Source organism: Epithele typhae, assembly GCF_022376455.1.
Source record: "Epithele typhae strain CBS 203.58 chromosome Unknown BXZ73scaffold_68, whole genome shotgun sequence".
NCBI lineage: Eukaryota > Fungi > Basidiomycota > Agaricomycetes > Polyporales > Epitheliaceae > Epithele > Epithele typhae.
Window position 1 is genome coordinate 142,426 of NW_025954259.1, and position 23,374 is coordinate 165,799.

Sequence of the window (23,374 nt, forward strand, 5' to 3'; positions counted from 1 at the left end):
CTCCCTCTCTCTCTCGCTGCGACCCTTCCACGTCTTCCTCCAACCAACCATGCCACTGCTTGCCTCCACGATATACTCTCCACGTTCCTGGACTGCGGCCAAACCTATCCCCCGAACTCGCCTTCCTCAACTGTTCCGACAAAGCTCATCTTCCACCCGCTACCTCCTCCGAACCCCCGCTGCGTCTGCACCCAGAGAAGTCCCAACTCCCATCGTCTTCGTGTCCTCTAGCACCTGGGATCCGCTTCGGCGAAAGGGTCAGTACATCCTTTCTGAAGACCGTCGGACAGAAGGCTGACCGCAGGAATGGCAGGATGAGCACCGCAAGCAGTTGGTTCTCGCAGCGCGGTTCACCTGTCTCGAACTCGACCTTGCGCATCTCTCGGGAAACGTTTCGTCGCAAGAGCTGATGAAACACTATGAGAGTGGTGAGTTGTAGTTCGCGTCGCGTTCATGCATACCCCATACTATGCCATTGCTGTCTTCGGGGTGCAGGCAATGCCGTCTCTTCTCAGCGGTTTTCCGTCCCGCTTGAGGCTAACGTACGTCTTGTTTGCAGAGGTGGCTTCGCATATCCGCCTTTTATCCATTCCTTTCGCCCCCGTCATCATCGCGCGCCGCGCCGGAGCCCTCATCGCTCAGTCCTACATCTCCTCGTATCCCGCCACGGCCCTCCTTCTCATTTCGCCTCCGCCTGCCAACGTCGTGTTGCCCAGGACACTTCTGCCCACGACCCTGCCGGAGTTCACCTTCGAGACCAAGTTCCCTTGTGCCGTCATGTGCACCAACCATGAACGATCCGCGCTCGAAGCGGCGAACAGGTTGTGGAAGGACCCCGGCGTGGACAAGATAGTAGTGAAAGACGATGAGGCAGTCATGGGACACGAAGGGTTGATGGAAATCGAGCAATGGACGGATGAGCTGGGGATATGAAGGACGCGTTTAGTATGTCTTGTGAGTTTCTCCGCTTTTCCCCCTCCTCCTCCTCCTCCTCCTCCTCCCCTCCTCCTCCTCCTCCTCCTCGCATGTCCCTTTACGCTTTCTAATTCGACCACGTGGTGTTTGCCCCAAAGTCGACGAGTCGTCTGGCATCCTTGCCCTCAACAACGTCCATTTCCGGAAGAGTTACAAGCCATCCATTCTATAGCAATCGTCTACGCCCGCTTGGATCCCACTATTCGTCTTTCACTTTCAATGTTTCGCCGCCGATACCACGGACTGCACGTAAAGCTTAGGTTGGTCAACGCTCCGCATACTCTCACTACAGGCTCTCATGATATGCTTCCCACTATTGCCGACGATACTCTGTTCGCATCCAGATGCAACCCCGATCGTGTGAAGCGAAACAGAGGAGACGCTGTATGCACTTTCTCGTCCTCAAGGACGCCGTCCCAACGTCGTGCGACAGGCATACGGGACTGAAAATTGGCCCGAAGGTTCGACGCGGGGCGTGCGACTTGGTTGAGAACGAGGTCCAGGAGCGAAGTCATTCGGTGGTGAGTGTCCGAGTACCGTCACAACGCTCGAGTTTCTCACTTGGTTATGCACCGTCACAGAAGCCCTATATCAGCATATTGAATTCCATGCGCGACTCTCGCCGGGGCTGAGCGCCTTGAGTAAGGATGCTGACTCCGCACAGGACTATTTGGCAACAGGAGCCACCCCTTTCTTCTTGCACTCTCATCCTACCCAACACCATGAAATGCCTTCTCGATTTGGACGAAGACGTGCTGTTCGTCATCTTTTCGCATCTCAGCTGTCGCGAAGCGTTATGCATGGCCTCGTGCTCGTCATACGCATATAAACTCGCACTACCCCACGTCTTCTCAGAACTCTGCTTCGATACGTCGAGCAACATCCCCTTTCAAGTTTTTGACGGACCATTCCTATCCATCCGTGACTGCCTTCTTGGGGCGGTGCGGCTCGCCATCCAAAATGTATACAGCTTGCGACGCCAAACTCACCCTCTTCTCCGGAGACGACCACCAACGGAACAAGTCCAATCCCTCTCCTTCTTCGGACCCCACAACCCAGCGTACTATCACATATGCGGGATCCGTGGACTCCCACATGTCAGCAAGATTCTTTCTCAGACCCATCACTTGCGCTCTTTGACTCTTCAGAACGTGGACGTTCTGCTCCAGTATCACCGACTGCAGGTCGGCGAAGCCCTGCGAGGACTCCCCTATCTGACATCCCTTGTACTAGTCCACATCGGGCCCCCAGCCCTCGAGCTCTTGCCGTCCATATCGAAGACGTGTCGACTCAAATCACTATCCCTCGCCGAAAACCCCTTCGGCCCCGGAGTGTTCACCGGATGTTCAATCTCTTCCTTGCTCGCACTCCTTTCCGGCTTCACTTCGCTCCACACTCTCGACGTTCATCATCACAGTTATCTTGCCTACGAAGGGCCCCTATCTCAACCCAGTGACAAACGGTGGCAGCCTTCACCACCTGTGCTTCACAAATTCAGCCTTGAAGGCCCCGCGCGTCTCGACACGAACCTCCGCTTCATGTCGTTACTTCCAAAGCTCTCTGAGCTATCCCTCCATCCATCCTCTTCGCGGAAAGGAAGCCTCTCCGGACCTCCTGGCTGCTGGCCTTCCCTTCGAAAGCTCCATCTCGGATTGCTGACGGGAGCACTGCCTGATGGAGTTGAGGTGTATGCCCATCGTCTGATCATTGGGTGGCCGGGGTGCGGCCGGGTCCAAACCTCCGCAAGCTTGATTCCCACTGCTACGAACAGCCAAGTTTTCTTCGCGCACATACACGTCGTCCATCCCCCGATCCTGGAGATGAAGCTCCACGCTTACGACCACGCGTTGCCTCTGGAGCCGTTGGACGAAGCCTTCTGGACGAAGCTCGCGGACACCGCGCCGCAGCTGCGCTCCCTGTCTCTCAACGTACGCGCGGCCTGCGACGACTTCCACAGCATGCTTGTGAGCACCTTCCTCCTTGCTAGTCGTGCTCCTGCACTTCGTGCTCACTACCCCTTGCCGCTTGCCGTTGCCGCAGACCGCGCTCCCCGCTGCGCTCTCCCAGCTCTCCCTGATGCACCTCACCATCACCATTAAGCGCGTGGCGAAGTGGTGGGAGCAGCCCCAGTACAGAAGCTACTGCGCTCGCGCCAGCGCCCTCCATCCCGGAACACGGACCCCCTGCGAACGGCCCGTGACGCAGAGGCGGCCACGGAGGCCAGCCGCGTCCATGCGCTCCACGCGCTCCCGCGGCTGCTCGTCGACGCGATCCCGACGCTGCGCGTTCTCGGTGCTGGGCCGTACACGCCCACCGTGCAAGTAGAGGACGACGGGGCACTGAGGATCGACAGGAGGCCGTGGGGTGATCAGGGAGATGCGGGCGGCAGCGACGCGGGAGATGCGGTGGTGGGTCATCGATGGTGAGAGGGGCGCAGGCGGATGGTGGAGGTGTGGAGGGAGGATGGGGAGAGGCGCGCGACGTCGTGGACGATGAGGTTCGATGGGGAGACAGGCCTGGTGGTGAGTCCTGTCTTAAGCACATCGAGGTGAACCAGTCTGACTCCGCTGCTTTGCTCAAGCGTTCTTCTCCGAGCGGTATCGGTACGACCCGTAACGACCCCATCGGAATCGGTCCTCGGGGTGGAGGTTCAAATTCGACTTCGGGCCTCGCGGAGATGGACGAGTAGTGATGGCTTGGAGGAAGAGGAGGGCGAAAGCGACCATCCGAAATCATGGAGACAGGCGGTGGGAAGAATGTCAAAACCTTTTTGGCTGGCATCTGTTCATGAATACGCGGCCGTAATGCAATCGTTTATTCAGTTACGTGTCATGCATGAAGGCCTCACCAGTGCCATGCTTCCCACCTGAGGTACGAGCTCTGCGAGTACTCGCGTCGGAGGTGACGGAGACGCGGCGCTCGTAGAACAGAGGGTGATGGTGAAGACAGGTGGGTATCGCAAGATGAGTACTTACTTGCTCAGACATTCGGCTGGCTACCGGGTGCTAACTCCGGACCGGAACCGCGTGGTGCAGGAGCGCTTTCTATGCAACGCCTGGATAGCTCAGCTGGGAGAGCGACAGACTGAAGTTCTGCAGGTCGTGCGTTCAAATCGCGCTCCGGGCATGGCGAATCTATTTGCGTGTCGTTTTAACTTTTTGTACCTCTTCATCTGATCTCAGCCATCGCATCCATTGATCGAGTCGACGACCGTCAAAAACTCGCTACTGTGCGCGTTCTCGATACCCAGCCCTACGTCATACAAGTGCAGAGGTACAAAAAGCCCTACATCATCTCACACGAGCGTCGTACACTCAAAGCTACCCATGTCGGCGGGGTCGCCGCCACGGAACACGAGGCTCGAAGGATACTGAAGCGCCATGCTGTCAGCAAGGGAAATATACTTCAAAAAATAGGAACGACACGTACCATGCAGACAGGGCGCGTGAAGTTGACGCCCTTCGCCGAGCTGTCGTCGTTGAACTTCGCGGCGGTGAAGTTCTCCGGGGCCACACCCTCCTCGACCCAGCGGACGATCGCGCTCACGATGTTGTGCTGCGCGTCGTCTGCGACGGGCACGTTGCCGTTGAGGGCCTGCCCAAACGAGTTCGCGCCCACGCCGCCCTGACCCCACGCGAAGTCGATCAGCTCGCATGAAGTGGGGTGCTGTACCAAAGACTTACCGCACAGTGTGTCATGCCAGCGACGGGGAAGAGGCGGTAGAAGTCGTCGATGTCGAGCATGGAGTGCTCGGTCATGAAGGTGTGCACGGTCTCGTAGTAGTGCAACGAGGCCCCGGGACTGATAAGCTGGTCGGCCCAGCCGACATACTGGATGATCTTCCCACTGTGGGTTGGCCCAGCGAAGTCGGTTAAATTCGTTTTGATGGCCTGCGCAGACTGGGTGAGAAAGCGACGACCACACTGTGATTTGATACTTACGGCGGCTTGCCCGGCGTTGACCTCGATGATGAGCTTCAAGATGTCAAAGTTGTAGTCTTCGATCGTGAAGTCAGTGGTGCTTGGGCGCACTGACGTTAGTCTCGCATATTTCTAGGAACTGCGAAGGCTCACTTGACAACGAAATTTTGGATGGCGGACAGGGAAATGGAATCCGGCTTGCTGCTCATGTATCCACTGACGGCATACTCGAGCTCGCCTCCAGGGAAGTACGGTCCGAAGATGTACGTTTGGTCCGTCTCGACGTAGTCACTGTATACACGATGTAGAGCAAATATTTGCGGACCAGTTAAGCACGTTGAAGTATTCTGCCCCAGGCGGCATGTCAGTGTTTCCGGTCGAAACCTGAAACAGTCGTATCAGATGCCAAGTCATCCGCGGAAACGGAAAATGTCACCTGCACGCCCGGGGGTCGTTTATGATACCATCCGCAAGCTGTAACAGAAAGCATATGAGCTGGTTACTCATTTCACCCGCACCGTTGCCGCTGACTTACCCCGTCGAGGGAATCGCATTGCCTCAAGACTTCCGGAGCGATCACGTTGATCCACTGGTCCAATGTCATGAATCTAGGTGACGTTGACGGTTGCACATTCAGGTTCATATGCGGACCCCAGCCAGACAAATGAGTCTGCCAGTTGGCGGGCGATCCCAAAACCTAAGGACACTGGTTATCAGTAAAAAACAGATGATTGGACGATGACACGCTCACGACTCCGTCAAAGTCGTCCGGAAATTCTTGGACTTCCTTGAGTCTGCACCAGCCCATTCGTTAGCGAACGAGTCGACCCTAAAGTTGAAAGACGGCGTACCCCTGTCGGCCACCTTGTGCAATATAAGGGTTAGCTATGGGATTGCATCTAATCTAGAACGCTACGGCCTTTTGCCCACCTGTAGAGCATCCGAGGTAATAAGACTTGTTCGCGGGAGCCTGATAGTACTGTTCGATCACCGCTTTGCCCGCGATGACGCTGAGATGCATCGCACGGAAGCCCCAGTCGAAAAGAGCATTCTGTGAACTAACACATGAGCACATCGGTCAACATTGCTCCGGTGTAATCACGTACGTCGTTGTGCAGCCCCCACGTGGCATCGGAATCAGTACTGTTGTGCCCAGTATTCGTCGACATTCCCGCGACTACGTCACGCGTCAGCCCCACCGGTCGGCCCAGCTCAAACGGACGACAGACTCACAGCCCTGGCGTACCGCGATATTTCCGATATCAGCGACATTCACTGAAGGGACAAATTTAGCATGGAGTGGAAGCAGGGGAGCGGCCCGCTTGCCTCCGCCCGCCACGCCGCCGTTCCCGAATGACAGCATGCGACCATTCCACTCGTCCGGGAGCCAGACCTCCGTGATGGCAAAAGAGCCAGCCGTGGCGTTGGTCGTGACCACCAGCTCGACGCGGCAGAACGCGGGGAGGACCGAAGTGTTGATTGAGGAGAAGAGGTTGGTGAAGTCCACCGTAGCGTTGGTGTCGAAATGCGTGACGCTGGCGATGGCGACGTTCGTGACATTGGTCAAAGTGAACGCATCGCAGGCTGCGGCTGATCCGGGAGTGGAGACGGCCGCGGCGACGAGTACGAGGCCCGACGCGATGAGGAGAACGATGGGGAGCATCGTGGATGGCACGGCTGGTTGAGCTCGAGGTTCGTTCTTCGACGCTTTAAAACCTCTATGATGATGTTAGTTGGAGCGCATATAGACAACGTGCATGGGAGGATCACCGGTGTGCATTGTATGCCTGACGTCTCTGATGGTCCACGGGTGAGACTCCTCTGAGGCATCCATGTAATCGGCGATCACGAGATGCAGGTCACAGTGGAATTTGGAAGCCACTTAGAAGCGCAGAGCGTGGCGAGAAACAATAGAGCCTCGTCTAATCATACAAAGAAAAGATATGTAAATTGAGCTTCCTCAGGGAACCAATGACCGTACGGAGAAACTGCGCGGAACGCGGATGCCCGAGTGAAGATTAGCGACCTTCTGAGCCTAGGCTGATCAGTACTCCGTATGCTTGCGAACGAGCATGCCATTGATCTCAAAATGAGACATTTGTAGAACGCTCCCAAGGGTGTCGCCAACTTCATCTGGCGTTACGCGAAGCACATCTGCTTGTGAGCAGAAGAACAAATTAGAAACAGCTGATGTGGTCAAGAGAAGACAAGCTCACCCCATATGCATCAACGTCGGTTCCGGCTCTGCCCGCTAGTCCCATGTGAGCCAGCCGCTGCTCCCTTCCGCATTTCTTCCTCGTCCAGACCAGCCTCTGCCAAAATGCGCTCCACCTCCTCCAAAATAGGTTTATACTCGGCTGAATACGAACCGCCATCCGTCGGCCGCCGCAGAGAAGTTCGAAAGGAAGACATTACGCACCATACCGCTCCTCCGCGAGTGAAAATCCGTCTTTCCGGAGCATTTTGCCACGATTGTCGCTCGTGCCGTACGCCTTCTGCGCCCAGTACTCGCCTGCGTCGTCCATCAGCATGCGGCCACCGTTCCGGATCTCAACACAACACGTGCACGTAGGAAAGAACGAAGACGTACGAGATCGCGCGTAGAACATCGCCAGTGTCTCGCCCGGGAGGGGCGTGCTGATCACATCTTCAGGGGACCGCGTCGCATCTTTGGCGACGCCCATGAATGCCGTTGCCTGGGTGCGCAGATCCTCCTGGGCACACGTATGAGCCCATACAGCAGGGAGAACAGGACTGGGAAGTGACGGCACACCTCCTCTTCGATGACTTCCAACACTTCCACATCCTTCTCGTCGTCATCACCGACCACCGTAGCGCTAGCGACACTCTCGTTGTCGTCGAACTGGGTCTCGTCGTCGTCATCTTCGTCATCATCTTCATCCTCGCTGCTTTCTTCGTCTCCCTCCGCGATGACTATCTCTGATGGCTTCAGACAGACGTATCGGTCGAGCTTGTCAAGCGCAAGGGAGTGGAAGTCATCCAGAGTGTACTCGCGGGACCCTTTCTCAAATATTCCCCCATAACTGGAGCGAACATCGTGTAAGACACAACCTCGAGACGCCTGCGGAATGCACGTACATATAGAGTGTGTTCCGCAAGACCGCGAGCATCGCGTTATATCGAGGTGGGGGCATTGTGAGCATCGGGTCATCCGGATCGACTTCATCTGGCGGTGGAGTGTCTACGGCGGGCTGCTTCGCAGGAGCGGGCTTGGCCACTTTAGAGGGCTTCTCCTACGGAATCATGCGCATGAAGTCGTGATCCCGGGGCGCGTATAATCGACGTACCTCCTCGTCTCCTTCCTCGTCTTCGTTCCCGGAGCGCTCTCCGCCATCATCATCACCCCAGTCCAATTCATCTTCCTCAGGGCCGCGTCTCTGAACCTGCGCAGGCGCAGCTTTCTTCTTCTTCTCCGCGCCCTTCTTCTTCAGCCTCTTCAGCTGCAGCGACTGCCACCGCCCGTTCCCCGCAACCTGGTAGCCGTACAGGTCGTTGTGGAACACGCTTTCGAGCGTCTCCTCGTTCGTGTCCTCGTCCGTCACGCCCCCGAAAAGGACGCCCATGTTCTTCGTCGCCCAGAGCGCCATCGTGCAGCCAGACCGGAGGGAGGGGGCGTATGCGGTGGATGGCTTCTTGCGGCGTTCCCACTTAAGCGACAGGGGGTCAGCGGACGCTTTGCTCGTGGTCGCGGTTGGGGTCTCGGAGTTGAGGGTCATGCTGAAGGCGAAGGACAACAATTTGTATGAGTTGAAGGCCAAGAACGAACAGAAGTGGGCGCACCGGAGGAACCAGGTGTCGTCTAACATGACCCCGATGGGACGGCTGCCCTTCACGTACTCCTTGCAGTATCCTCCATGCAGCAATATCCCGTCGGGCGTGGGGATGAAGGAGAAGCCGCTCCTGGGTCTGAGCGAATATGCTTGAGCAGAGCAAGAGAGAGAACGGTGGAAGGTACGCACGGAGGCTTCCTGTCAGCATCCCTAAACTCGATTTGTCTCCACTTGTATTCTTGCGTATCAAACAGCCACAGGTCGTTGAGGTAATTCGCTAGGGAACGGGTGGATGGGTATGACGCAGAGACGAGGGACGGGATGATACTCACTTTTGATCCCTGGATCAAAGAATCCACCGAAGAGCACTACGTAGTGCTTCCACATAGCCATTCTGCCGAACTTCCCATGAAGCTCCGACCCATGTCTGTATATGCTGTAAACTCACCGATGCCCCGATCTTGCAGTTGGGCGGACTTTGGTTTCAATCCGCTCCCATGAGTGGGTGGAAATATCGAAGCACCAGAAGTCGCGATAATGGTGAAAGGAGTTCTGGTAGAGCGATGAAAATTCACCCCCTGGTGCACGGGACGGTCAGGAAATGCGCACGAAGGAGAAAAGCTTCGCTCATACCAAAAAGGTACAGCTTTCCACCTCCTGCGGGCGTCGCAACAACAGCATGTGCGGAGCGGGGACCAGGGCAAGTGGGAGAGACGAATTTTCGCCATTCGTTCTGGATGAGGTCGAGGTTGGCGAGTGAGCACTTGCGTGTGAAAATGGGAAAGTGTTGACGCACCTTTTCAGGAGAGTAGCGAAAGACGTCGCTGTAGAAGTACTGGAATCACACGCACTCTTGAGCGTCGGAAGTCCAAGTGCGAGAGGGGAGAAGATGACGGGTTCACAGAGAAAGAGAGATAGAGACGCACCGCCTTGTTATCGTCGCTGAAGAACTCCCCGCCGATGCACCAGAGATGATTGCCGTTCGGACAGGCGGTCAGGGTCGCGTTAGCGCGTCGGCTAGGCGGCCCCTCGACAAGCTCTTCCGTCACTTTGTGCGCCTCTTCCCACTCCCTTTGGATCTACTGGCCGCCGCGCGCGGAATCAGCCTGCGCCTCATCTCCACGATCGGGATAAACGCGGGAAAAGATGGGCCGCTCACCTTGTCGAGGATGCTCTCGAGGTCCTGATCGTCATCGTCGAGGTCGTCCTTGCTCTTCTTCCCCTGCTTCTTTTTCTCTTTTCGCTCAACTTTCTGCACGGTCTTCGCCTTCTTCGCAGCCTTCGCGGTTGCTTTTGCGGTTTCCTTGCCCTTCTTCTTGACCATATTCCTTCCTTTAAATTTAAAGGGTCCTCACCGGGAAAGATAGGTGGGAGAGGTGAGAAGTGAAGTTATAGGTTCATCGAGCAAGATATCAGCAGCAAATCGTTAGTCTCCCCAAGCAGCCCATATTCTGCAGCCTTCCCGAAGTTTTCGGGGGCACTCCGGGCCGAAAGTGCCGCCAAACGCAAGTCTCCGCGGGGAAGAGTCCCTTGAAAATACCTCCTCCGCGAAACATATCATAGCTGAGCATATACGATGACGAGCACATTGCATGAATATTGAATGCGCAAGCTATACATTAAGGCAAGCACGGGCCGTGTATACGATTGTTCGGAGCAAAACGCTACTCTCAGGTCCTTCCCTCCTTTCTGACTCTATTCCCAGAGCCACCTCATCTTCCCAGATACAAAACGAGCGTGTTGGACAAGGGAGAATCGGTATGAAGCCGTGTCGTGGCTCGGGTATATGCGTCGGCACCACGCGTTTAGAGCGTGACGGGGACGCAGCCGATGTTGACGAGACCGTCTGGGGCGGAAGTTGTCGTCAGTGTGCCATTGCGCATAGAAGGGCGTGGTAGAAAAGAGGAATCTCACTGGAAGCAACGCTCTCGCAGCACACGGGCTTGGAGGAGCTGTGGGGCGAGAAAGATCAGCGCTCGATCCCGAATGCTTGTCTGTGCAAGAAAGCTCACCAGGTGTTGCCGGCCTCAACGCCGATGACGCTGATCGGGATGCAGCTAACACCGACGATGACGTTCAGATCCTGGATGACGACCCCAAGAAGACCGTTGAGCTGCTGCGGGGGGAGGACGTCCTTGGCGGGGCCCGTGGTGTCGCAGCACTGGGTCTCGCCGGCGTTGCACTGGCCGACGGGGCCGAGCCCATCGGGGACGGGTGATGCCTGGGCGACGACAGCAACGATAGTGAGAGTGGCGGCGAGCTTGGCAAACATGGCGGCGAGTGTGGGTACTGAAGAAGGGGGAGGGAAGGAAGTGCGGGGGTCTGAGGGAGTGAGAACGAGTGTGAGTAGCGGGAGTGAGTTCGCTGAAGAAAGATGGGGTACGGACTGAAGCTTTTATACCCATCATGAGTAGGGCACGGGCACGGGAGTGGTGGAGTCAGCTTTCAGCTTATTTTCCGAGCGGTCTGCTGTTGGAAGACGGCATTCGGGGGCAGGAAGCATGAGCGTAATTGCTGAACACTCGAGCAAACTACTTACCCGAAACATCAGGGGAATCATTCTTCACGAGGTGTATGACTTGGCTCGTATGGTCATACGGCTCGAGTGAACTGAAGGGGTGACTTCGATGCCTGGAATCATCTGATGAACTTAGCGAGGATTCGTTGCAGCCATGACGAAAATTGCATCTGCGGAGCTCAAAGAGTTCAAAACGGCTGATATTGTCGACGTCGTGCCGCCTTAGGATTTTCTCCTCTTTGCGACGAAAGGCATGCGCGCCGGGCTGAAGATCCTTGGGTAGGGCGGCCTTCTCGAGCTAGGATTGTACATATCCACCGTCCTGTAGCTGGGGGCGGTAGAGGCGGGCATTCGGTAGTATGAACACAACGTCGGTGCCACGACGGCCTTCTCATCCGAGCTGTGGAGTGATCATCTTCTGTGGCAAAGGTCGCGGCATAAACCCCACACTCGAAGCACGCAACGCGCTTCATGAAGAAACAAATATGCATACATGCGGAGAATATGACAGTGGGACGTACATACTCGACCAAACATACATAGGAGAGGCCCGATGCCGGAGCGACGCGACCGACGAGCTTGGTCCATCAAAAAGAGAGCGTGATCTTGCGCTCGACGACCAGCGCGGAGATGAGAATGTGGTCGAGGAGCTCGTGTCCGTCCGGGAAGACGGTGAGTGTCGCCGGTGGCAAGGGTGGCGACGCATCGAGCGGAGGCGGGACGAAGGAGGCCAGCTGGTTCGAGCGTGCGTCCGAACACTGCCGTCGGCGAGGGGCGAGTTGAGGATCCCGTGGAGGACGACGACGCGTGACGTCATGCAAGCATAAGCGGGGGGAAAGAAAACGGAAGGGAAGTGTGAGGGAGGGGAAAGAACGTGTGATACGCACGATGCATATGGGGGACCCATCCTCCAGGGTCGTACGAGTATCCCAGAGGAGCTCGACATCGCCGTATCGCCAGAGAAAGTTGCGCTGTTGCAGTACAGAGAGCGAGATGTAACATATGGCGAGAGTTCGAAGACACAGATGGCGCACCCCTGAACGGCTGTCTTGTTTGAGCACGCTTGACATGCGCGAGGAGTGGTTCCCGATTGTGACGAACGCCCTCTTGTGCATCACGGCGAGCCTACAACCCATTGGTCCAGGATGTCCTCATCAGGAGCAGCGACGAATGGAACTCACTCGAATTCGCCCACAACCTCCCCATCGTCGTCCATCCCTCTCCTGATCGTGGTCACATATGACAGAGGCGCGAACGGATTGAGGTTCAATGCGACTGATATGTTGTAAACCGGTGTGAGCGTCCGATCCGCATCACGCGGTGGAAGCAGGAACATCGAATCGTGGCTCCAGGACGAGAATGTGTATATTCGGGGTACACTCGGGCGGACGGTCAGGACGTAGCTGTAGTACGCGCGCCGTCAGACGACCTGGAGGGTCTGAAGTAAATCGGACGCACTCACTTTGGTGGCAAAGATGGCGGGGCTGAAGATTCCCCATAGCTGCGAGATGGGAGGCGAGAACATCAGAAGCTCGCACTCGGGAAGGAGCATGCCCCTTACCCTGGCGGGATCGTCTCGGTCGGCGAAGGTGGGTCGGCATGGTCGTCGGTGAAGGGGTCTACGGAAGTGTGTCAACAGTGCGTCGTCAGTCCTGGCTTGAGCGCACAAGACGTACTGGATCCCGAGAGCGTGATCATGGTGGAGCGAACGGATGAAAGCACGGAGGACACATCCGTACCCTCATCGTGGACGGAAGCAAGGCGGGTCGCAGACTCGCAGCGGATGTTTGAGCGCCGACGCTGGCTCGTCATGCCAGCACCGACGCCATTGTCTGCTAAACACGTCCACCACGACTCGGGGCGGGGCCTTCTACTGCTTCATATGTTATCCTCCTCGTACCAGGCACTTGCAATTCAAACTCTAGGCACCTTCACTCTATCGTTCTTGACGCCGCCACCGGTTTGGTACATATAGCACATGAGAACACAAGCAGTGGCCATGCACGCTTTCCTTTCTCCACCAATTTCTGTTTCAACAGCGCACGCATTCGCCGCGTTCTTCTCCTTCTCATACGTCGGCTCCCTATACCTTTCCAAGAGCGCGCGGCTCAAGTTCGACAAGAACGCGAAGCCCAAGTCAGAGAGTGAAGAACGAGAGAGGAGGAACGACGAGCGGTGGAGAAACGATCCGGACGTGATCAAGGCACGTCTCCTCGCCGCGAGCGTGAGCACTACGCTGAGTGTATGTGCGGTGTTTTGGCTCGTGAAGAGCCTCATCCCCGAAGCCGACGTGAGTCCGTTGTTTTACTTAACTGCGAGCGGGACGCGGACGGCGACGGTGCACACTGCGTTTGGGTGCATTTGTCAAGCAGAATCGCGGAGTCGGTTGAGATTGTTCTGTGGTCGGGGTGAAGGCCGAGCGACGAGATGCCGCAACTGCTCGATTCCAGGGGTGTTTGTGCCGCTCAATATCCTCAAGAACGCTGACATCACTTCCCCAGATTGCTGCCGATCCTTCAGCCCCCTTGCAGACTGGCCTGGCCAGGCTCGGGCTCACTTTCACAATCGCGCAGGACAACCCCTTCGCCATCATCCTCCCGTGTCTTGTCGCCCCCGTGCTCTACTTCGGGCCACTATATGCCGAGTTTCTCTCGGAAGAGCTGCCTTTTCAGCGCAACTTCTCCTTTGCGACGCACATCAAGCCCACCTTCTTCTCTTGGGTCGGGCTGAGGAACCATGCCATCGTACGTCCCTCTTTCTTTTTCGGGAGACGCAGATCTCATCCCGGTCTGGACCACAGGGCCCTATCACAGAAGAGATCGTTTTTCGCGCCTGTGTGCTGTCGGTTTATCATTTGTCGGGCGCGTCGACGATGAAGATGATCTTCCTCTCTCCGCTCGCATTTGGCGTAGGTGCGTATGGTGGTTGGACGTTTTCCGTGATAAGCCCATCTGAGCCGCGCCCTTCTCCGCCTCATGTAGCCCATCTCCACCACGCCTGGGACACCTACAACCGATATGGCAGGACGCGAAGCGCGTTGCGCGTCGCTGGGGTACAAACGTGTGAGTGGCGTTCGTGCCTCCAGCAGCTCCCATCCCGAGCAGTCTTGCACGACCTGAGCAGTTGTGAGGTATCGCTGCGGTCGCAAAACGGGGTTCCCAGGAAGCGAAGTCTTGAGCGTCCCGCTAGTCCCTTTAATGACCACGGGGTTGGTCATTGGTCGGAGTCCAGATTGTGTCCGGAATTCCACCTAGACTGGGCTGGAAATTGGCTCGCGGACTTCCCGTGTCATCGCTGACGAAGGATCTACAGTATTCCAGCTGGCGTACACGAGCCTCTTCGGGTTCCACTGTGCATACCTCTTCCTGCGCACAGGCTCGCTCCTCCCGCCGACGCTCTCGCACATGTTCTGCAACGTCATGGGCTTGCCGCAATATGGGACGCACGTCGCAAAGTTCCCATCCCGGAAGCTCGGTGAGCGTCCTTCTCCACCTTCGCGATTCTATCTCCGCTGACGAAATGCTCGGCGGACTCTGCGCGGTCTCCGTGTGTCTGTGCGGCTGCTGCGGTGTTTGCGGCTGCTCCGGGCACCAGCGGTGCAGGCAGCGTACTTGGCGGGGGTTGCCGGATACGTGTACGCAATGCGGGCGTGGACCGGCGCGGACGCGAGCGTGTACTGGGGCGTGGTCGGACCGGACGGTGCTGGCCGCTACTAGACGAGGCGGGTGGATTCTGGAAGGCGGCGGAGCCCCTGGATCTGTGTACGCGGGGTCCGGGGACTTGGGGCAGGGCGGGCAGCAGGGTCGCGTGGGTGCCGTTGTGGGCGACGAGGGCCGCGCGTTCCGACGCGTCTGCGATGTATAAAGTAGGGTTTTCCGCGCTACGGGAAATGCGCATCCATCGCAGAGGTCTGCTGGCCATAAAGCAGCGCGCGAAAACATGCGTCCGCGGCGTGTTGCGCGTCGGACATCGCCTTGTGGCGCGGGCGCTAGCCCAAAGCAGCTGGTGCTGGTCGCGGGACATGGGCGTTCCAGGCAGGCGTCCTTCCGGCGCTTGTGGCGAGCCAAGTGCCTGTTTTGCGCGCATAATACTTATATCTGCACTCTCCCCACCCGTCCCGTCGCCGCTCCTTGGACTCCGTCGCCCCCGTCCTGCGCGCCCCCCTCCCTGTCGCCCGCCTGGCTCTCCTCCTCACCCCCTCCGTGCGCCGTGTCACTCCACACGTTCCCCTCGTCCTCACCTTCACCAGTACTGCGGGACAACACGTCTTTCTCCTTCGCTTTCTTTCTTCGCACCAACGATGACCTCTCTGCCCCGCTGGTTAGGCAAAGCGAAGGCGTCCGGCGCGCGTCTCATCACCAACGAGCCGGGCGACGCGTCACGGCCCACGCGCGGACGACGGTCGCGCGACGCCGAGTACGCAGACATCCCGCCCTTCCTCCTCCCCCTCTCCCTACGCGTCCGCCTCGACAAAGAGGACCGCAAGACCCGCTCGCACTCGCGAAACCGTGCACAGCCGTACGATCGGTCCATCGTGAGTACCCTCGTCCTGTCGCGGGCCGTGCCTGTGTGCATGCATCCCGTCTCCCCCGCCTCCCCGCTGCCGCAGCATTCGATCGCGTACTGACGGGCCCACCTCCTCCCCCCGCGTGACTGTATGCGCGCAGAAACTCAAGCGGCACACGCTCCTCAAGTTCCAGATGCCGCCGCTGCTCAAGCGTCTTGCCGGCGCGCCGACGTGCCCGATTGTCGTCGCGCAGTACAAGGACGAGTCACGGGGCCTCGGGCACGAGGAGGACCTCCACTGGGCTCTCGTCGTCATCACCGACCCGGCAACGCTCAGCGGGCCGTCCTTCCAGGCGTACGCGCAGAAGAAACGCCGCCACCCACGTCCCCGCGTCGGCTCGCGCGCTCCCACACTCCCTCACGCCTCGTCTCTTTCTCCCTCTTCCTCGCCCCTCGAATCTCCGTCCCCACCACCATACCCAAACGCGGGTCCTGCCGGCGCGGGCACGACCACCCTCCTCCCCGAGCCCGAGTACGAGCTGCAGTGGTACGCGCGGCACGCGCCTGCGTCGCTCTACGACGTCTGCGCGACCGTGCGCACGCTCTGCCTCGGCGGCGTGCAGGTCGGCGCGGTGCGCGCGGCGGACGTCCCGAAGCTCGTCGACTACCTCCACTGCCACCCGCCCGTGCCGCGCCACCCCGGCTGGGGCGCGCGCGAGTACGTGCTCGAGCTCCTCGAGCTCCTCCGCCCGTTCAAGATGCTCCGCCCGGACCTCGTGCGCGCGCGCGTGCACGGCGCCGGCGTGGAACTGCAGGACCTGCTCCCCGAGCTGCGCGAGGCCGGGCGCGTCACGCAGGAGAGCATCTTCAACGAAGACTTCCGGCCGTGCGTCCGGTACCACTAGGGTGCCCGGCGCACGTTGACTTAGTGTTTCCTTCTTCCGTCTGGACTCTCGATGTCGATATCGTGCATACCTTACTCGGCGTATTATTCGCAGCTTGTGCCATTTCTGTACCACCATCTGTGCATACATGTGTTTCCGAGCTCGGCGTGTGCGAGCCCAACATTGGTGATCGACCTAGTACATAATCCTACTGCGTTGAACGCTATAATCGGATGTCCGAGCAAAGTTACATGGCGCCAATTCGGGTGATCGGTTGCATGAGATGCCAAAAGAAAGTCTCCCCCAGAACACATGCCCAGTGCGCGACTTATACGCACGACCTGCAGGGCTTCAGTCTGTCGCCCTCCCGGCTGAGTTGGACCGGGCTCCTCGGCCTCGACGGCTGGCCGCATGAGCTTGGGCCCGTGCACATCGTTGGACAACGTGTCCACACGCGAGCGGAACAGAGGCTTGATCGACGGCGAGCTCGTGCGAGCTCGTGAGCCGCCTGCGGGGCGGGAATGACGGAGGAGGACCGTGTGATGCGGAGCATGGATCCGGACGCTGCGGCCGCTGGGCGCGGGGCGCGAGGTCATCGAGGTGGGTGGGGGGAGGAGGATGGTGCGGAGCGTGCCGCAGGAGCTGGACGCGGACTAGGCGGTGGTGCCCCGCAGCGGGCGGGCACCTAGGATTCTGGAAGTGCTGGGCGACAGAGCGGGCGCGGGCTGCTTTGTGGAACGTGTTAATGGGAGGGGCTTTACTGGTTAGGTGAGAAGGACACGCAGTACGGGGTGTCGTACTGGATGCCCTCGGCGATCCGGTGGGATGAGCGACAGATTGACTGTGCACGACGCCCCGCGATACCTCACAGCAAGCCTTGTCGATGTGTTATTATTGTTGCAATGTATTTCGATTGTTGTGCTTATGACTACCATTGGACTTGGAGTGCTCGATGCATAATGCTGTCGAGCTCCGCTCGTCGTCGGGTCTTGCTCTCTGCTCAATGTCGAGATTGGTCACAGTGCTCGTACAAGCGGTTATTCTTCATCAAGAGGAACCAGTCCCTGTCCATGACCCCTACTAGTACTCCTCCGCCTCGGGTTCCCACCACTCCTCCCGTCGCTTCATTACCATGTCAAACTCGTCTTCATCTTCACCCACGTAGGGGAGTTCCTCAGAAGCGTGGAGCGGTGTGGTCTGTGTCGATCCGACATCTTTGGAGGAGACTTTGATGGCCTCATCCAGCGCGGCAATCAGCTTCTTCGCCAACTTCTCGAGAACTGCGTGGGGGAGGCCTGAGGGTGGAACCCAAGGGAAGACCGTCGAATGCGTGCCCGAGAAAACAAACTCCACACCAGGTTGTCCGTCCTCCGAGGGTTCGCCGAGCAGCTGCGCAAGATACTCGCAGCACACGCAGCACTTTTTGCTCACTCCGACGGGGATGCGCTCGTGCTATGCAATGCTGGGTAAGTGTGGAGCGGAAGAGACATACGAGAGAGAACACACCGAGAACACGCTCTGTATCAGCGCCTCGCCTTCCGATGACGCTGCTGAGTCGCCGCCGTGTCGCGACAGCCATGCGCGCGCCATGAGCGCGGCCTCAGCGTGTACACATGCACCATTCACTTTCTGCATCACCTGATTCCCCAGCGTCTTTGGCCACTTCGCGATCCCCGGGAAGATGACGTCGGCAAATGGACCATCTCCGGGCTCGGGGAGGGAACCAGCTGTTTGTTTCGTCAAGAATGTTGACATCTTCTCCTCGATGTCGGTGAAGTTGTTTTGACGAGCGATGGGCTGAGCAGGTGGGTGGTTCACGTAGAGGGCTTGAACGGCCGGAGCGCTGCCAGCACCTTGAGACGAAGAGAGACCGATGAAAGTGATGATGATGTCAAGGGGGAGCGTCACGGTTCTCAGATACCGGACAAGGTGGTGTTCCACCGATTCGTTTGGATCCGCACGTGCGTCCGCCGCTGAAGCAGTCTAACTATCAGCACACTAGTAAGCCGCTCAGCGATCACAGGAGTTGTTCGAACCTTCTTCTTCGTCGTCGTCGTCGTCGTCACCATCCGCGACTTCCAGTGTCTCCTCGTCGGGTACGTCCTCATGGATAGTGGGCGGTACCTCATGGACAGTGGGCGATACGTCCTCTTGGATAGTTTGCGGTAGTTCTGAGTCGACTGGAGATGGGGCGACTGATTGCACATTGCTGACAGTCGCTGGGACATCTTCGTGGGTACTCTGTTCGGATACGCCGGTCGACGCCATAACGGCGGTTGACGCTGCAACGGTCGCCCGTAAGGATTACGTTTTTATGGACAAAAAATGGATTAATGAACTCACATCCCCTAGTCGATGGAACACCCTTTGCCTTGAATTTCCTCACCTTGAATTTCTTCACCAACTCTAGCCAGACGTGAGAACGCAATGATCCCCAAGAGACGAAAAGTAGGTGTGTGTACTTACTTTCCACTGGGCACGACTTCGATTCCTCACTGCGCCGGCGCATCTCCTGCAGCTTCGCTACAACCTCCGTGGTGAGAATATGCTTGATGACACCGGCGTCCAGAAGGGCTCTGAAAAGCTTCATGGTCTCGAAAGCATGGGAGGACTCATTGATCTGTAGCGGGAAAGCGGCGTTTTCATCCTTGAGGACACGCCACTTCGAGCGGAGATCGCAGAAATACGTCCTCATTGTCTGGAAGGTGTTCATGACCAACTGGGCCCAATCGACCGCGTTTTCGTTTGTGATCGGATAGGCGTCGTGGGTGTTGGAGTGAGGGGAGAAAGGGATCTTCGCCTTCTTGAGCCGGATTCGGAGGCCCTTCCGCAAATGGATGAAGGTATTAGGTCTTATATTTTCCGGCGGTGTGGTGCGCAGCGCGTTGTAGACGGCCGTCGTGGGGTGGCGTGAGTTGTCTCCATCCGGCTCCTTGGTACGTGAATCGGGGCCACTCCAGATGCGATCGCCGTTTTCGATGCGCGAAGTGAGCTTCGGGAGGCAGCGAGATACACAGAAGAGGAAAAGGAAGAAGTCCGAGTCTATTGGCCTGTGATCTTTGGGCGTAGTCGCAAAGAACTGGGCGATATTGACTACATCGCCTATATGCTGGGCAGGATCAACGACCCTGCAGAGAAAATCTGTGAGATGGGTGGGGGGAGGCGCGATAAGATACATACTTCTGCACCCGGCGGAACGAGGGTTGTGGAAACGTGACATCGCCTGGTATGAACAGCCTTGTAGATGGCGACAGCTGACCTGGAACTGCGTCAGTGCGCGAAACAAGAAAAACGGTGATCTGTCCGCAAGTGATGCTGCCTGATACTGCTATCACTCTGTTTGCCATCTCGTCATGGGTATCCCCGGCCGTCGCGATGAGAAAAGAGAGAACGTTCCAAGGCTTCAGGGAGGGGTCTTCGCGTTCGTGCTTGCTGAGACTTTGGGTGCCTTGTGGCGCTTTCGGAACATAACGGAATTGCGACAGCAGTGCAGAGGACAAGATGATCTGCGCGGCAGGATCCGCCCCTGATGGTACACTCGAAGCCATTGCGGGGTTTGAGTCAAAGGCGACGGGCAGAGCCTAGATCGTGGGAGATAGGGAATGGTGCTCGGCGCTTCATTTGGCCAATAATGCTCACGGGCTTACATAAAGCCTCAGGCCTCAGCCGCATTCAGAGTCAAGATCTCAAGGCTGGCAGCTCAGACCCACCTCGTACAGTTCCTTCGAGCCCAGTGCCGCTACGCATCATGGCCGCGTCCGCGCAGAGCCATTCTTCCGCCACGCGTTCCGTGCCGCCGCCGGCGTCGACCCGCTGGTGCTCGCGATCGGCGAGTGGCACGAGCTGGGGGTGGATGTCGTCGATGTGTGCGTGTCGACGCGATACGTGGTCTGATTGACGTTGGGGAGGTCGCTCGGATGAGGACGCTGTGCTGGTTGGACGAACAGGACGAGCGATTCCTTTTTGAACCCGTTCTTATCGCGTTCCACCACTCTCTGGACGTCCAATCGCTTCGCAAACGGACGGGAAGTGTTTGAGGAAACGATGAAAATAGGACAACAGTGAGGGTTCATGCATTCACGACAAAGGCAGTTGATCTTGGTGCGTTTTTGCCGATATTCTTCGTTACCCCCTGTTATAGCTACCTTCATATGATCACGACAACCGTGAAGTCATCATCTCTACACCCAGTACATATCTCTCCATGTCTCACCGTCTCCAGGAGAGGAGTTTGCACGCGGTCCATCACCACAATGCTGTCGGCGTCCATCCGGATCATTCAGCTTGATCACATGATGTCCACCGGTATTTATTTATAGTGAGTGGAATCGTTTGCAAGCTTTTCTATCTGATCCCAACCCTCCAGCCCGTCATGGCACACTTCATGGACTTCGTTTTGAAAGCTTTGCAAGAGAGGAAGGCGTCGACCTTTATGCGCCCATTTGAAGGTGCCGACTCGACTTTCAAGTGGGGCAGCATCACGTATCAAGATTTCGCCGACGCCGTGTTCGCCGCAGCTGCTCATTGGCGCAAAGAGCTGTCGGAACAGGGCCTTCAACCCGGCGACACTGTTGGGATGTGGTATGTTGCCTGCGCAGCAATATACTTTCCCCATCTCACTGTACTTATCTGCAGGCTGAAGGGATCGCACTGGACCGATCTTGCACACATCTACGCCGTGTCGGCGGCAGGCTATGTCCCCGAAGTCTTTGGTCAAGCATTCTCCGCCCTGTTCGTGCACGACCTTCTAGAGTTACACCATGCGCAGGTCGTAATCGTGGACGACTCGTTCAAGAGCCTTGTGGCAGACTTCCGCTTGTTAGGCTCTGCCATCGGGGTACTCTCCCTCCCAACTCTCGCCTCCCTCTCTCCCGCCCAGGAGCTTTCTGCACTACTTCCAGACGTACAGGGGGACGACGTTGCGATGATCTTCCACACGAGCGGTACCACGGGCGGACGCCCGAAGCCCGTCCCGCAGACCCACCGCTGGCTCGTCGCGGAAGCGGAAGTCACCTGGAAAGGTGTGATTCAGGTGCACCCCGACGGCCAACACGTCTTCAACAACATCGGCAGCTTCTCATCCATAGGCGCCGCTTCATGTGATGTCCACCCTTGCAGACTGCTTCCAGAACTCATACGTATGTCCCACAGGTGTCACATTCATGGCGTGGTCGGGCGCGTGCCTGACTCAGAGCTCGGGGCGCGAGATCACGCCGGACGAGTTCCTGGGCATGGTGCGGGAGTGCGGCTTGAACTTCCTGCTCCAGTACGCACCCTGGATGGCGAAGCTGATCAAGGCCGCGCGGGACCGCGCGGATATTTTCGACGCCCTGCGCGGCCTGCGCCAGATAGCATACACCGGCGCCACGCTCGATCCTGCAGACGAGAAGTGGGCGCTCGAGCACGGCGTCCCGCTCACGGTGCGTGTGGATGCGCCTTGAACATGAAACGTGCTTATCATCGGCCCTACGCCCTCCCATCAGCCAATGTACGCGAACACCGAGTGCGGTGCGTTCTGGTCCTTAGCAGGGCGCATGGCTGCGCTGATTGACGCAATGTCGCAGGTCCACTGATGGTCGCTCGCTTGAGCTCTGGCAACTCGTATCTCCAGCCGATCGCGCACGCGAAGGGCAAGCTCGTCCCCGCTGGAGGGGAAGGCAAAGCATCCGCCACCGGGGCGCTGCAGCTGTACGACTTCTACATCGGCGCGGAGTCCGCAACGTGCCCGCACACGTCCATCCGTAATCGCCCGGACGGACATGTTACGGGGGACCTGTTCGAGGAGGTCGAGCCTGGATGTTACGTTTTCCGTGCGTGCTTGAAACAGTCTCTGTATGCGTGGCACTGATCGTCTCCCCGCAGGTGGGCGCAGCGACGACTGGATTCGCACTGGCGGCAATCCGGCATTCTGCGACACGAAGTGAGCGACGCCTTTGTCTCCGGAATCATCGATCTAACACCGAGCCGTCATAGGGCCATCGAAGAGAACGTGATGAAGACGTGCGGGGACCTCGTCCACAGCTGCGTCGTGATCGGTCACCAGCGTGTTTGTCCTTTGCTTGTCGTGGAGCTCCTGGCATCAGGCATCGACGCGGCCGACGACCCCACGCACACGGCTGTACGGAACGAGATCCTGGAGCGTACCGCGGCGTTCAACTCGCGTCTGTTCCCTCATGAGAAGATTACCAACCCCCGATGCATTCTTGTCGTTCCCGAGGGCTCTCTTCCGCGGACCACTGTACGTCGTTTGCCGCACACATCGTTTATGTTGTTGACGCTCAGCCATTCATCGCAGGAGAAAGGAAACGTCAGGTTTGTGTGCTTCTACGTGACGAGGCCGTTGAGCTGACGTCGTACACAGGAGGAAAGCGACGGAGCAGCAGTTCCAGGACAAAGTGGACGCGATTTATGCGTCTTTGGTGTAAAGATCTTCAATGTAATGTACGTATGTATGTCCGTCTGGATATCCTGGGATGCTCTTCGCGGCTGACCCCGGTGATGGCTAGATGTCATTGGCAACATGTATGCGCGAGCTACGTTGTTTCAGCAGTTGTGATATGCAAGAGCGAAGAAGTGGAACATGTGTACGCGTTACTGTCTCCAACGGGATGTTCGTCAACTAGCGCAGCAGCGACGGCCGCTACTTATTTAGGCCTGATTCCGCGTCCCGGGGGAATCCGCGACGGTCCGCGAAAGGTGCGAACACGACGGCGACGCCATATACCACCGCCGTCGACCACAGGTGGGTTAATGACGATGATCAGGAACGCCCGTGCAGGG

General features: G+C 57.8%; 10 protein-coding genes and 1 non-coding gene across 11 annotated transcripts; 6 read left to right on the plus strand and 5 right to left on the minus strand.

Moving 5' to 3' along the window:
- Positions 1–49: 49 nt before the first annotated feature.
- Positions 50–933, plus strand: BXZ73DRAFT_53449 (uncharacterized protein; the record flags this gene model as incomplete). Its single annotated transcript, XM_048021004.1, has 3 exons — positions 50–281; positions 345–428; positions 560–933. The coding sequence occupies 3 exons, from the start codon at positions 50–52 to the stop codon at positions 931–933; spliced, it is 690 nt and encodes a 229-aa protein (XP_047873548.1).
- Positions 934–1,697: 764 nt separating this feature from the next.
- BXZ73DRAFT_105606 (uncharacterized protein) lies at positions 1,698–3,401 on the plus strand (the record flags this gene model as incomplete). Its single annotated transcript, XM_048016324.1, has 3 exons — positions 1,698–2,939; positions 3,016–3,078; positions 3,132–3,401. The coding sequence occupies 3 exons, from the start codon at positions 1,698–1,700 to the stop codon at positions 3,399–3,401; spliced, it is 1,575 nt and encodes a 524-aa protein (XP_047873549.1).
- A 627-nt stretch (positions 3,402–4,028) lies between these two features.
- BXZ73DRAFT_t176 lies at positions 4,029–4,101 on the plus strand. Its single transcript has one exon. It is a non-coding gene; the product is annotated as a tRNA-Phe (tRNA).
- Positions 4,102–4,270: 169 nt separating this feature from the next.
- BXZ73DRAFT_53456 (feruloyl esterase-like protein) lies at positions 4,271–6,558 on the minus strand (the record flags this gene model as incomplete). The annotated part of the gene is made up of 11 exons (XM_048021005.1): positions 4,271–4,345; positions 4,405–4,623; positions 4,659–4,865; positions 4,917–4,995; positions 5,049–5,279; positions 5,332–5,369; positions 5,431–5,592; positions 5,647–5,689; positions 5,807–5,946; positions 6,002–6,072; positions 6,129–6,558. The coding sequence occupies 11 exons, from the start codon at positions 6,556–6,558 to the stop codon at positions 4,271–4,273; spliced, it is 1,695 nt and encodes a 564-aa protein (XP_047873550.1).
- A 563-nt stretch (positions 6,559–7,121) lies between these two features.
- BXZ73DRAFT_53432 (galactose oxidase) lies at positions 7,122–10,010 on the minus strand (the record flags this gene model as incomplete). Its single annotated transcript, XM_048021001.1, has 14 exons — positions 7,122–7,252; positions 7,315–7,407; positions 7,486–7,609; positions 7,669–7,939; positions 7,995–8,143; positions 8,204–8,633; positions 8,697–8,822; positions 8,876–8,963; positions 9,019–9,080; positions 9,135–9,264; positions 9,320–9,419; positions 9,483–9,521; positions 9,613–9,765; positions 9,846–10,010. The coding sequence occupies 14 exons, from the start codon at positions 10,008–10,010 to the stop codon at positions 7,122–7,124; spliced, it is 2,061 nt and encodes a 686-aa protein (XP_047873551.1).
- Positions 10,011–10,491: 481 nt separating this feature from the next.
- On the minus strand, positions 10,492–10,958 carry BXZ73DRAFT_53428 (fungal hydrophobin; the record flags this gene model as incomplete). Its single annotated transcript, XM_048021000.1, has 3 exons — positions 10,492–10,532; positions 10,601–10,638; positions 10,699–10,958. 3 exons carry the CDS (start codon positions 10,956–10,958, stop codon positions 10,492–10,494), a joined length of 339 nt encoding a protein of 112 aa, XP_047873552.1.
- Positions 10,959–11,791: 833 nt separating this feature from the next.
- On the minus strand, positions 11,792–12,902 carry BXZ73DRAFT_80894 (uncharacterized protein; the record flags this gene model as incomplete). The annotated part of the gene is made up of 7 exons (XM_048023376.1): positions 11,792–11,962; positions 12,092–12,175; positions 12,239–12,329; positions 12,386–12,607; positions 12,667–12,705; positions 12,766–12,823; positions 12,881–12,902. The coding sequence occupies 7 exons, from the start codon at positions 12,900–12,902 to the stop codon at positions 11,792–11,794; spliced, it is 687 nt and encodes a 228-aa protein (XP_047873553.1).
- Positions 12,903–13,203: 301 nt separating this feature from the next.
- On the plus strand, positions 13,204–14,920 carry BXZ73DRAFT_92399 (uncharacterized protein; the record flags this gene model as incomplete). The annotated part of the gene is made up of 6 exons (XM_048026349.1): positions 13,204–13,494; positions 13,706–13,948; positions 14,005–14,116; positions 14,186–14,266; positions 14,517–14,678; positions 14,799–14,920. The coding sequence occupies 6 exons, from the start codon at positions 13,204–13,206 to the stop codon at positions 14,918–14,920; spliced, it is 1,011 nt and encodes a 336-aa protein (XP_047873554.1).
- Positions 14,921–15,504: 584 nt separating this feature from the next.
- Positions 15,505–16,615, plus strand: BXZ73DRAFT_53443 (uncharacterized protein; the record flags this gene model as incomplete). Its single annotated transcript, XM_048021002.1, has 2 exons — positions 15,505–15,765; positions 15,899–16,615. The coding sequence occupies 2 exons, from the start codon at positions 15,505–15,507 to the stop codon at positions 16,613–16,615; spliced, it is 978 nt and encodes a 325-aa protein (XP_047873555.1).
- A 1,059-nt stretch (positions 16,616–17,674) lies between these two features.
- BXZ73DRAFT_105612 (uncharacterized protein) lies at positions 17,675–20,142 on the minus strand (the record flags this gene model as incomplete). Its single annotated transcript, XM_048016325.1, has 6 exons — positions 17,675–18,046; positions 18,101–18,567; positions 18,631–18,876; positions 18,938–19,000; positions 19,061–19,722; positions 19,775–20,142. 6 exons carry the CDS (start codon positions 20,140–20,142, stop codon positions 17,675–17,677), a joined length of 2,178 nt encoding a protein of 725 aa, XP_047873556.1.
- An 884-nt stretch (positions 20,143–21,026) lies between these two features.
- On the plus strand, positions 21,027–23,019 carry BXZ73DRAFT_53419 (acetyl-CoA synthetase-like protein; the record flags this gene model as incomplete). The annotated part of the gene is made up of 9 exons (XM_048020999.1): positions 21,027–21,175; positions 21,230–21,693; positions 21,746–22,014; positions 22,078–22,102; positions 22,159–22,404; positions 22,457–22,514; positions 22,568–22,832; positions 22,890–22,906; positions 22,956–23,019. 9 exons carry the CDS (start codon positions 21,027–21,029, stop codon positions 23,017–23,019), a joined length of 1,557 nt encoding a protein of 518 aa, XP_047873557.1.
- Positions 23,020–23,374: the final 355 nt, after the last annotated feature.